General features: G+C 46.3%; 1 protein-coding gene across 1 annotated transcript; it reads left to right on the top strand.

Moving 5' to 3' along the window:
• The first annotated feature begins 7,626 nt into the window (after positions 1–7,626).
• LOC142041164 (interleukin-17F-like) lies at positions 7,627–9,612 on the top strand. Its single transcript, XM_075049820.1, has 3 exons — positions 7,627–7,653; positions 8,521–8,765; positions 9,375–9,612. Exons 1-3 carry the CDS (start codon positions 7,627–7,629, stop codon positions 9,610–9,612), a joined length of 510 nt encoding a protein of 169 aa, XP_074905921.1.
• The last annotated feature ends 2,596 nt before the right edge of the window (positions 9,613–12,208 follow it).

Below are 12,208 nucleotides of genomic sequence, written 5' to 3' on the forward strand. Positions count from 1 at the left end.
TGCCATGTGGGGCTGGTGGGAGAGAGGTAGAAAGGAGGGGGACACAAAGGAGCAACACCAGCTTGCTGTCAACAGTAAGAGAATTGTTTTGGCAATGAGTGGTCAACTAACCCTGTGGATGAAAGATCTGGACCTACAAATCCCAAAGGCAGAGAGGTTTGTGGGGATCAGCTGAATCTGACCAACAGCCTGAATCTGCAACGTTACCAGAGATGTCACCCAGTTCTTGGATGCTCAGCCACGTGGATGCTGAAGCTGTATCATCTGCTCTAATAAAATAAACGGTGACAGGACCCAAACTTGGGCACTGCACCTCGGCTAGCTATATTATTGGATTGGTTTTTGGCACAGTTTTGATGGGCTTAACTAGCCCTCTCCCAGAATTTTGGCCATGATTCAGGAGGTTGCATGGGCCAAGAAGCAGTTGTGATAAAACCACCTTGTTTTGGAAGCTGGGAGCTTTTAATACTAGCAACGTGGCCAGACTGTGCCAGTTGGTTTTAGTTCTAGAAAACAGCCTCTGCCACTGTTTAATTTACTAATATTTGCTAATATTTATATAGTATTATCTGCTATTCTATTTCATTTCCAGGCTTCGTTCTTGCTGATGGAAAAGAACTGATTGAAAATTCTGGAGTGGATGAAAATGATGATGGAGTTTGTGACACTTAGAAAAAAAAGGAAGGACACCATAGAATAAAGATTGCAATTCTCAAGAAACCTGGCTTGAGTAATTTTAGGGGCTCAACAGGGAAGATCCCAGGGGAAGACAGTCTGGAAAAGGATTTCTGTATCTTGAAGAAATAATATTAAATGCAAACTGTATGAAAAAAATTATGGATTCCTTTAGGTCATGATTCATCCAATATAGATGGGACTAAGTCTGGGCATCTGCAGCAGTTAAGGTTAATTGGGATTAAGATTAATAACAATTAACTGTGGTCTAAATGTGCCTGTTGCTCTCTGCTGAGCCTAAAGCAAGCCTAAATTGCCAAGCTCAGCTCCAGGTGTCTTGGTTTTAGATAACTGAGGTCAGTTGAGCTGAGCCAGTATGTTGGATTCCTTCTGGGAAATCTTGAAGAATGGGTGAAGAAAACTAGAAAGAGAAAAGAAAAAAAAGTGGGAGAAAGAAAAGGAGAAATCAGGGAAAGCCATAGCTTCCAGAAAGCTGCAGGGACAGATAATCAAGCAAAAGTTGTATCACAAGAAAGCAATAGCAAGACTACAAGACGAATCATGCCAAGCCAAACTAATGCTGCTCTTTGACAGGTAATGGGATTTGTGGCTAAGAGATGAACTGTAGGTGTGTTTTATCTTGATGTTATTAAGCCTTTTGATACAGTTGCACATAACTCTCTCATAAGTGTGCTAAAAAAGTGGTCTGGAAATGAAATTATAAGGTGGTGGGTGAATACTTGCTTGGAAAAACCCTACTTAGAGAGTAGTTGTGATACAGGGAGGATGAACAGAGCAGGATTCCCACAGGGGTTAGTCCTCAGTCCAGCACTGGTGACCCCTTTGATTATCGGGCTGGGTAAGGGAACAGAATGTTTTCCTGCTAATATCGGCAGGTGATGGCCAGGTGGGAAGGGCCTTGAATGTTCAAAAAACAAAGTTAGAGTTGAGGAAATAATATGAAATATATAGTGTCCAGTTCAATCAAGATGCGTATAAACCTTTGAACTGAAGTAGGAGAAATCATCCTCCTTAGTCAGAGACTAGAGACTGATGGGGAGGGAATAGTCCTTTAGGAAGAGACTTGTCATTGGGCAAGTGGATCACAAGCTAAACATGAGCCAATAAATGCAATATTGGTGTCAAGATCCTGATATGTTGGGTTGTATAAAATGTTATAGAATCTAAAAGACATGGTAGTTTCAAAGAAGAAAGAAATAAGCTTTTTTTTTTGTTGTTGGCCACAGAAAAGAATAATGAGCTTAATTGTAACATGCAGCTCATCAGGAATACGTTAGACAATCGCCAATGGGGAAAGATTCAAGTCGAGGTGCTGAGCCCCAGCCACTGGGGCTGAGCAAGAGGCCACAGATGCACTAAGCTCCTTTCCAAGATCCCCTCCAGCCCAATTTCCTATAATAGACGGGGGAAATAGCACACGAGGTATAAAAGTATGTGATGTTTCCGCAACCCTTTGGTTTGGCTACATGATGCCATTCCAAGGCACCATAAGCTAAGAAGGGCTTGGACCCAGGCTCTCCAAAGGATCGGAAAGGTCAGGAGACCAGTTACCTCCATGTCTTTGTGGCCTGACCTGTGGAAGACCTACCAGGCAGCAGCGCAGAGCGTGCGAATGCAAACGCAACCTACGTTGTCTAAGGAAGAGCCTGTACGTGAGTGAGAGGTAGCTGGGCTTTCCCCAGAATTGCCCTGAAAATGTGCAGACTAAAACTTATCTCGGTGGGAAAGAATCAGGTAACAAAGCTGATCGTGTCAGTGTGGCCGAGACCAGCACCTGACTTTTTAGATGAATCCTGCAAAACGGGTGAGAGCATAAACTTCAGCTCCCACTGGGAAATGAGGAGTGTGCAACCTCTCTTGAGGGGCATCGCACTCTTTTTGAGATTAAGGATCGCAGGTAATAAAAATGATGATTCAGGGAACCCAACTTGGGCAACCAAAATGTTTGGTCTCGTACGTTCCCTGTTGCCGCCTCTCAAGTTATGTCCCTAATAATTTACCTGGTCTCATCCCTGCTGCATGGGAGTGAGAACAGAGCCCCAGTTCTGGCCCCGACCCTTGTTTTGGGTTGGATGACCCAATTCAGAGAGTCTGTCCACCCATCCAACCCCTGGGGCTGGATCCTGCACCAGACGTGTGACCGCAGCATCGGGTCATGCACCCAGGCGTTTCCCTGGTGCCTTATTTAACACACTGCACCTTAGTATTATATTTAAGCATGTAGTCCCCCCAACTCTCGGCAGGGCTATTGATGCTAGAAATTAAACGCCCTATTTATCTACCTGCTGTGGGACGGGTGAGCGCCCAGGGTGTGGGACTAGGGGTGAAATCCCCACGCCAGCACCGTCGGCATCAACTAATCCCTGCCTTCCACTCAATCCGCAGCTCTGGCCAAAGTGTGAAGCCGAGCCAGGGGTGGCAGCCAAAAATGAGGTTTGCCCATGACTCGTGGAGAGAGCCCGGAGGTGTTGCCGGTTTTCTCCGAGGGCCACCAGCGGTGAGGTTTCTGCTGCTGGTATCTGTGGCGTGCTTGGCCAGCCACGTTTCCCCTCAAAATTCGGTCTTTCCAGTTCACGTCTCTCGGCTGTGGTCTGCAAATGGGTCATGAGTCTTGCCGGCGCGATAACGTGCTGTCAGCAAACCCCGCCGGGAGCAAGCATGAGCGTGTACAGTCAACTCTCTAAATCAGAAGGTAGGTGATTTTATGGTGTCACACGTCATGAAGGGAAAAACCTGGGGTGCCCAGCGAGGCAGGAATAAGCTGCTGGATGTACCGGCCCTGCCCTGGGCTTCAGCTGAGCTGCCGAGCTCAGCTCTGAAATATTTAATTGCCCCTGGCATCTGGGATTGCGATTTCAGCCCTGTTATCTCCTTTTGTGCTGCAGGCTATGGAAGGTCCTCTGATGTACTTCAGCTCAGCTGGCTGGGACACCTGCCCCCAAAATAGAGCTTATTCTCATAGCAGAAATCGTGGTGGTTTGCTGGGATGCAGACACCAACACTGGGTCCAGTGGACCCCATCCGTGGGGCAGAGGATGCTGAAGAAACATTACTTCCAGAAAAGTCGTGTTAGTTTATTAGGATTCCAGCCATCTCTAGTCCCTCCCTCACAGCACGGTATCTGCTTCTAGACCAGAAAATTATCGTGTCATCAAAACGTGACTCCCAGCTACGAATATTTGCAGAGATGCACGTGAGAAACAGCGCTTGTTTTGCCCAGTAGCGAAGTCAGTGAAATGCAGGTCATGGTTCAGCGTCTGGTGTTTGTTCCTCCAGGTTCAAAGGCATTTGAGTAGTTTTGGTTTCTGTCTGCTCTGCAGTTTTAATTCCATGTTTCCTTGGAGGTGGTACAGGTGCCTCCTGTGAGGTGTGAAAGCTGAAAAGTTCAGAGGAGCTTAGAAGAATGCGGCATCCAAGCCCAATCTGAAATCAGGCATGTCTTATACCTGAAGCCCCTGCAGTGTTACGAAAACCTTAACCTAAGCGTGTAATGAATCCTGCAGTGCAAACAGTGGTTTTCTTTAGAGTAACTCAAGTGTAGAAGAGTTCTTGGTGGAATTAAAACTTCTCTTTGATTTCCAAGTCCCCATCCCTGCTCCAAGCCCTTGCAACATGGGAATGAAAGCTTTTTGAGATAATGAGTATTTTTTTCCTCCCTTATAATGATTCATATTAGGTGACCTCTTTTAGATCAAATTTTCAGAGAACTTCAGCTCAGGACAAGTTCAGTCGTAGGAAATTTCAGGTCAAAGAGGGAATCCTTGCTGAAGTTATAAGCTGCTGAAGACAGCAGATGTGAGTGGAAAGTGGTGGTCAGGGCTAATAACCCAGTATTTTTCGTGATGACATCATTGCCTCATCGCCTGTAACAATTTCCGCTTAACCCTGTACCTGCAAAATCCAACCCATTTTCATGGCAATGCCCTTTTCCTTTCACTACGAGTACTCGGGGGAAAAAAACCAGGAGGTCAGTTTTGGGGCTATAAAAGTAGATTTCTGGTAATTCTACACTCTCTTGGTCTTCCACACTCCATGTCTCCATAGATGCATTCGTGAATGTATAGATGTGAACAGTCAGAATAGGAACATGTGTGTCGTGGTTAACCCCAACCAGTAACTCAGCACCACGCAGTCGCTCACTCACTTCCCCCCCACCCAGTGGGATGAGGGAGAGAATTGGGGAAAAAAACCCCAACCTCATGGGTTGAGATAAGAACAGTTGAATAGAACAGAAAAGAAGAAACTAATAATGGTAATGATAACACTGATAAAATGACAATAGTAATAATGAAAGGATTGGAATACACAAGTGATGCACAATGCAATTGCTCACCACCCGCTGATGGATGTCTAGTTAGTTCCTGAGCAGTGACGCCCCCACCCCCAAATCCCTGCAATTTTTATACTAGATGTGATGTCACATGGTCTGGAATCCCCCTTTGGCCAGTTTGGGTCAGCTGCCCTGGCTGTGCACCCTCCCAACATCTTGTGCCCCTCCAGCCTTCTCGCTGGCTGGGCAGGAGAAGCTGAAAAATCCTGGACTTTAGACTAAACACGACTGAGCAACAACTGAAAACATCAGGGTGTTATCAACATTCTTCTCATATCAAACTCAAAAACACAGCACTTACCAGCTACTAGGAAGACAATTAACTCTATCCCAGCTGAAACCAGGACACTGGGTTAAAAAATTGATATAACCTCATTGTTCAAGAGAGGTGATAGAGCAGGGACCGGATTAGTCCCTTGTTTGAAAATGCCATGAATCTGTAAGAGGCTGCCGATTTTCTGGAGGACTGAAAATGCCATGAATCTGTTGTTTTTTCTGGAGGACAGATGATTTGTGTGAAGAGTCCTGCGCTTCAGTCCTCCTCTCCCAGCTTTCCTATATGGCTTTGGGAGAGGCTTCCCTTGGGGCTTTTCTCCACAGAGGAGCTGATCAAACTGGTTACGTGGTCTTTTTCTGCAATAAAAATAGCTTTTACTCCCAAAGTAAAAGGTGCTTCTGGGGAAAGAGGACATGCACTCATCTTTCTCCTCCAGTTTGTGGCTGATCCTTGCTGGATCCTTGCTCCTGCTTCCCCTTTTATTTTCATGCCTCTGTCCCCTAATTATAAAACGGGGATTGTTAGCTTGTGTGATTAAAAGCCATTATTTTCCATGAACACAAAGTAGCAGAGGAGCATTAACAGGTGGAGGAACCCAAATAAACGTAGTGCCAACAGAGCCCCTGGCCTGGCTCCTTCAGAGCTGTCCAAGGAGGATGGTCAACCCAAGGAGGTTGGTCAACCCAAGGAGGATGGTCAACCCAAGGAGGTTGGTCAACCCAAATCCATATGTGAGACCCACCAGACAAGTCAATGGGGAAGACTTTCCCCACAAAACTTTGCTGGCTACAGGGATACAGGACTCACTATGCTGCACTGGGAAGAGCATTTTGGGATTGTGCAAGACTTATTATGGGATTGGGGGGGGGGAAAAGTTGGAGAAAGGAAAGGATCAAGGTGGATCAGTGAGGAACAAATGGAAAATGATGAGAGGAGGGATGACAGGGGCTGATCACACGTAAGTGGGATGGTGGTCAGTATGCTTGTCTGGCTGAGTTCTGTGCCTGATCACCCCAGTGTGCCCTGTCTTCTTATTAAATCCTTTTCTTAGCTCTTTTCTACGTTCAAGTGCTGCGAGATTTACGGGCCAGAAACTGAGGGTCTGGTGTGCGTGTATATTGTGTGAGTACGTATGTCGGTGTGGAAATGTTAAAGACATCAAGCTGGACTATCTACAGACACTGTGCTGGTGGTGGTGACGCAGCCCTTTCAGGCACTTTAAAATGAGAAGAAAATTGTTTAAAAATATTTTATATTTTCTTCAGCCTCCTGGCACTCAAAGGAGACCTAGGCAAAATGCAGTACAGTATGGCCATGGAGATGGTCTACGACATATGGCTGTGGAGATGGTCTACAATGTATGTCCAAGGAGTGCATCCAGGAGAAAAGCTACTCCAAGGTCCATCCAGTAGACAAGGCCAGAGAAGGGGAAGGAAATCCCAGCACTCCTACAGCAGAGCTCAGGCAGGGACGGGGGCCCAAAGCTGAACTGAAATGGGGCTCCTGGTGATGGGCTGTGGAGGGAAACCCATGATGATGCTGGTCAAGGCCAGTAAGGCCGATTAGTGCCCTCAGGGCCCTTACAGGGCATGCATGAGTTTTTCAAAGAGCTCTCCAGAACACGTCAACATGGGATCTCAGCAATGAGTGGGGAAGGCATCCCAGCTCCTGGTGCCCTAAGGTCTCCAGGAGGACTTCTCCTGGGCACCTACTCTTCCCCTGCCTGCTCACCGCAGGACACAGAGATCCCCGAGATGAGGGTGGGGGTGGATTGTGATATTGAAGCAAAGGGAGGTTAAACCCTGAAGTTCCATGTCCTGGCCTCATTTTGAAACCCTTGTTGGGTGCCTGACTTTGCAGCTTGCTGATCTCTGTCGTTCGGTTTGTGTGAGGCAGCGTGGAAGTGCATCCACAAGTGTGTTCATGGTGAGAGAACACTAATATTAGAAAGAGGGGGTGGGAAGGGGGAAAAAAAAAAAGCTGCCTGAACATTTTTTTTTTTTACTTTTCTTCCCTTATCTCTTTATCTGCCTGAATAAAGTGTATTGGCTGATTTGGGATTCTGATGACATAGTATCTGCCCTCCCCTTTCTGGAGGTAGACGGAAGGAAGTGGGCTAGAAAATGAACTATCAGCTCCTAACCTCGGGTCAGGTAAGCCAACTATATGCTGCAATGGAAAGGATGGCAGTGGTTGAACTTCACTATAAAAAGGAGACCATAACCGGCTTTGAGAGACGCACAGACTGGAAGAGGTCTCAGAGAAGGAGACGTCTTGTGCTCTGTCACTGTGCGCATCCGCCTGAAGCAGCAGAGAGGTTGCCATGGCTTTTGCCAGCTACACTGCAGTGGTAAGTCCTTATATTTGGTGTAAGTGTTAAGATAGGTTTGCTGCAAGAGAAAAAGCAGACTGCGGATCGCACGATGCTGTTATCTAGAAGCAACCCTTTTGGTAACTTAGTGGGAGCTGAACGGCATGCTAAGTCTGCCTGATACAGCTTTCTGTTCTGAGCTTTTGCAGACAGGGTTGGTGCTTGAGTGACAAGGAGGCAATGGACTTGCCGCTATTTATCTGCAAGGGCAGCACTGCTGATGTGGGATTGGGAGAGATGGTCCTTTTCTCAGACAACATGCTATCAAAATTGCTGAAATTTCACTGTGAAGAGAATGTCTGTGCATTTAAATTTCAACCTGGGTAGTATGTGCAGCACTGCCAACACCTGTGATTTTCTTAAAAGCTTTGCATTTATCTGTCTTCTTTTCCTAAACTCCAATCTCCTGGAAAAGGCCCCAGAATCTCAGATTTCTTTAAGAAAAGGGTTATTTCCAGCAGATGGCTGCTAGGTGGCCAACCTTTCCTGTCCTGAGAAAGCGTGTGGCTTACTAGGTTTCTAAACTTAGGCATGGGGTCAACCGAGTCCTTACCCCACCTTGTAGATCATGAGACATGATCTACATGGAGGAGGACCTGTCATAGCTTATTGCAGAGATGCTCTTCTTGATGCAGAACCAACTATGAATCAGAATTTGAATCAGAGTTTAGAATCCATTGTGATGAGTATTATTAGCATCGTTGTGCTATTTGCTCGTGCTGGCCTGTCTCACCCAAATATAAGTATGAAGATGGTCCATTGATGGTCCAGTCTAGTCAAGACCTGGCTCTTTGTGCTCTCTCTTTCTTGACTGAAAGGAGCTAATGATACCTTTCTCTCTCCCAGTTCAGATCACTGCTCTTGGTGCTGGTCCTAGCGCTCGCCGTGAGGAGCTCACCCCATGGGAGGGTTGTTCATTCTCGATCCAGCAAGGACGGTGGGTCTGTGAGGCGTAGTGAAGATTGCCTGAGCCAAAAGGGTCTCAAATTCCCTACAACAGTGAAAGTTGACATTCGTATCAGCAATTCAGATCATGCCTTTCAGATGGGCCATGATGTCAGGAACAGGTCTCTTGCTCCTTGGGATTACAGGTAACTGCTTAGTTGTTATCTATATTGCAGTGGCTGTGCTACATAGATTTTTTTTTGTGGTGAGCGATGGCTGGTTCTCAGGGTATGCCTGGAGTCCTGTGAATATTGCAAATGCTTCTTGACACACACTTACCTTTTGATGTTGGGTGACATTTCTCCAAGAGAAACTGCTTGCAATGCAAGGGGACATCACTGGCATGATTTCTAATCATCTTATCAATGTTTGTCGAAGAATTGTTACTCTAGGAAAAGAAAAATGTCAGTACATTGTAATTTTACCTTTTATAGCTGAAAGAAATTTTTGAATGCCGAAATAAAAGCAAAATCAATCAAAAATAATCTGTCCGCTTGCGATTAGATCTGTATTTCACCTGGCTCCACTCTGTTCATCTACTCCTAAAGAATGATATGGCAGTATTACCCTCCCCAAATTGATTCCATTTCTGGGAGATCATTCTAAAAATGTTGAGGATAGGGAAATTCTTTGGCCATGTCTCAGAGTGAGGAGACACAGGTAAATAGTATGGTGCTTTCACGGAGCTAAACAAGAAGATCCTGCCAAACTGTCTTGTTCAAGTGCATAAACCCTTTTTGTTTCTCCATCCCCAGGCTCGACAAGGACCCCAACCGCTTCCCCGAAGTGATCGCTGACGCCAAGTGCCGCGTCTCCGGCTGCGTGAATGCACTGGGGCAGCTGGACCACAGCCTCAACTCCGTCCCTATCAAACAGGAGATCCTGGTCCTCCGGCGGGAGCAGGGGGGCTGCCTGCCCACCTACCGCCTGGAGAAGAAAGTCATCACTGTGGGCTGCACGTGTGCCGTTCCAGTCATCTACCACCAGTCCTAGGAGGGATTAGTAAGAGAGGCGACATCGGGAAGAAGAAATGTCTCCTATGAACGTCTCTTAGGGGAGATGCCCACCATGCATCCCAGGAATTCAACGTGCCATTTCCCTTGCAAATCTGAGCAAATTATCTCCTGAAAGTACTGATTCTTGCAGTTGTTCATTTCTGAATGGAAGTCACTGGTAGCTGGTGATGGAGGGGAGAGAAGGGGATGGAGGAAAAGTTTTGTTTCTGACTCCAATCAGGGAGGTGCTAAAGCAGTGTGGGTTGATTTTTTTTTTCATTGCAGCTTATATCAGTTTGGTGAATCAAAGGAATTATTGTTTCAAAATGCCAACGAACACTGCCACAAAAAATTCCTCCTCCTGCACAAAAAATTCTCCCTCCCTTTCTCATCCCCTAGCCCCTTCTCTGGCCATCCCTGCTCTCTAGGGTATTACTAGTGTAAATCTGACAGAAGTGCCACTAAGGCTGATTCTCATTGCACTCTGGGTTTGTGTCGCTGCTGCTCTGTGGGGAGCAGCGGCTGACATCTCAGAGCATTTTGGGAGACGATTAGTCCACTTGCCTTGAGTGTTAAAGAACTGATGAGTATTTATATTTCTATTTATATTTATATCTTCTATTTATGACTATATTTATGGCTTTGTGTGTGCTCAGAGTATCAAAAATATGGTAAATGTTTCTCTGTATTTATTCCATAATGTCTTCTGAATAAAAATTGTATTTTATTTGAAAGAATGTTGTTTTATGGTAGCTCAAAATGAAAGCAGATGCAGTGAATGGGTTTGTGCTGCAGTAGCACAGAGAGATTTCAGCAAAGATCAGGCTTTTTCCGGTGCCATGATATGAGTAAGAGGGAGCGTGAGATAACTTGCAGCCTAAGTAGATGAAAAGATGCAAAAAAGGTCTGATAATAGTGAAGTGAGATTATACAGGCAGCGCTGGGGGAGTTGGCAATGGAGCCAGGTTCTCTAGACCTTGGGGTTGGTCTGTTGGGATGGGGGGAAAAGAGGTGGGAGACTTCGCATTGCAGGGCTGCAGCCGAGATTTGGGGTGGGGGTCTGACCTGGTTGACGTGAGCTGGGAAAGGCCTGTCCTATCCTCTTCCAGACATGTCATCCTTATAAGCAACCTTCTCCTCCACCAGCTGGATGGTTGGCTGAGCAGGAATGCAGGGAAATGGGCAAAGATGACTTCATCTCGCCATTCTATAGCCAGCCAAATATTAGGTGCTGGGCTTGAAGTGGTGGATGAGGATCCCTCCACGTCAAGGGAACAAGGAATAAATACCTCCGGGGCAGAGCTGTCTGTTGAGCTGAGGTGTCCTAGCTTAGGAAAGGAGGAATTGCCCTTTCTCTCCCTTAGTTACACAAGGAGCACAGCTTAGCAAGACTCATTTATTATTTTATCAGATTGCTGCAGTGTTGCTTTTTGTGACACTACTCATCTTTCACCGAGGGCTGAGCCAGATTCTTGGACCTCTGACTTTGCTTTCTGCTGGTGGAGCTTTTAAGCCTGTATGTCCTTGTTCGCCTGCATTTAAACCAGGGTAAACCTGCGCGCAAGCATTCTTGTGTTTCATTTCGGCTGCTCAGAAGCCACTTTAAATTAGATCCACCTGGTGCAGGTGGACCCTGGGTTTCCTCCCCCGAGCAGGTCATTGGGTCTAAATGACTCCTCTGGTGCTTGTTTGTCGAGTTGGGTGTATTCCCTGCCCCGTGGGTCACTGGGAACCAGTTCAACAAGCCATGGGCAACCATGTGGGGAAACCGTCTCATTCGGTTACAAGCATTTGTACTCATTTGTGGCAGCAGCTGTTTCATTATGACCACCAAGCTCTTCATGTGGTGGAGCACAAACCCACGGAGACGTCTTCTGCGCGCTCTTGTGTAATACCAGCTCTCCTCTTACAGTAACCGCTGACCAGGAAATCGCACGCTGCACACCCTGGTTCTTACTCCTGACCTATTTCTCTCCCTCTCGATAAACCTAGGTCGTGGGGTTGTCCTCACTTGTTTTGCGGGGAGAAAACTAGCCTGCATTTCTCTCTCTGGACATAACTATTTTGGCGCTGGGTTCGCGGCAGCTAAATGGGTGTAGGCTCCTGTGCTGATGCTCTTAAATACCCATCGGCTTAGCTTAGGAGTTGTTCTAACTGGGTGAATTATGAAGTAGCTGATTAAGAAAATGCAAAGGAAGCTAATTAAGGAAGTCTCACCCATGGGTCATGAGGTTTTGCAGCCAGCGCTACCAACTGCAAACCACACACCTCTCAGTAAGGCATGATCTTGTACATTGGGATTGTTTCTAAATAAAACGAGCAACAAGGGTTATTTCCTTCAAATGGCATAATTCTTAGAGTGCAGTTGGTTGTAAATATGAGTCTGGTTATTTTTTAGGTGCTGGCTTTTGCAATGAGTTGGGTGGTTGGTTTTCATTCCCAGCAATCTAATAACGCAGCAAACGAGTTTATGCTTCTTATAAACAGCCCAGTCATATCACCACCACGAGCAAGCACAGTTCACAGCTGAGGACCAGCCTTTGCTAAAGGCTTTGCTTGTTTTTCTTCCACTTGCAGCAATGGACCCAGCCCCT

Source organism: Buteo buteo, chromosome 17 (assembly GCF_964188355.1).
Source record: "Buteo buteo chromosome 17, bButBut1.hap1.1, whole genome shotgun sequence".
NCBI lineage: Eukaryota > Metazoa > Chordata > Aves > Accipitriformes > Accipitridae > Buteo > Buteo buteo.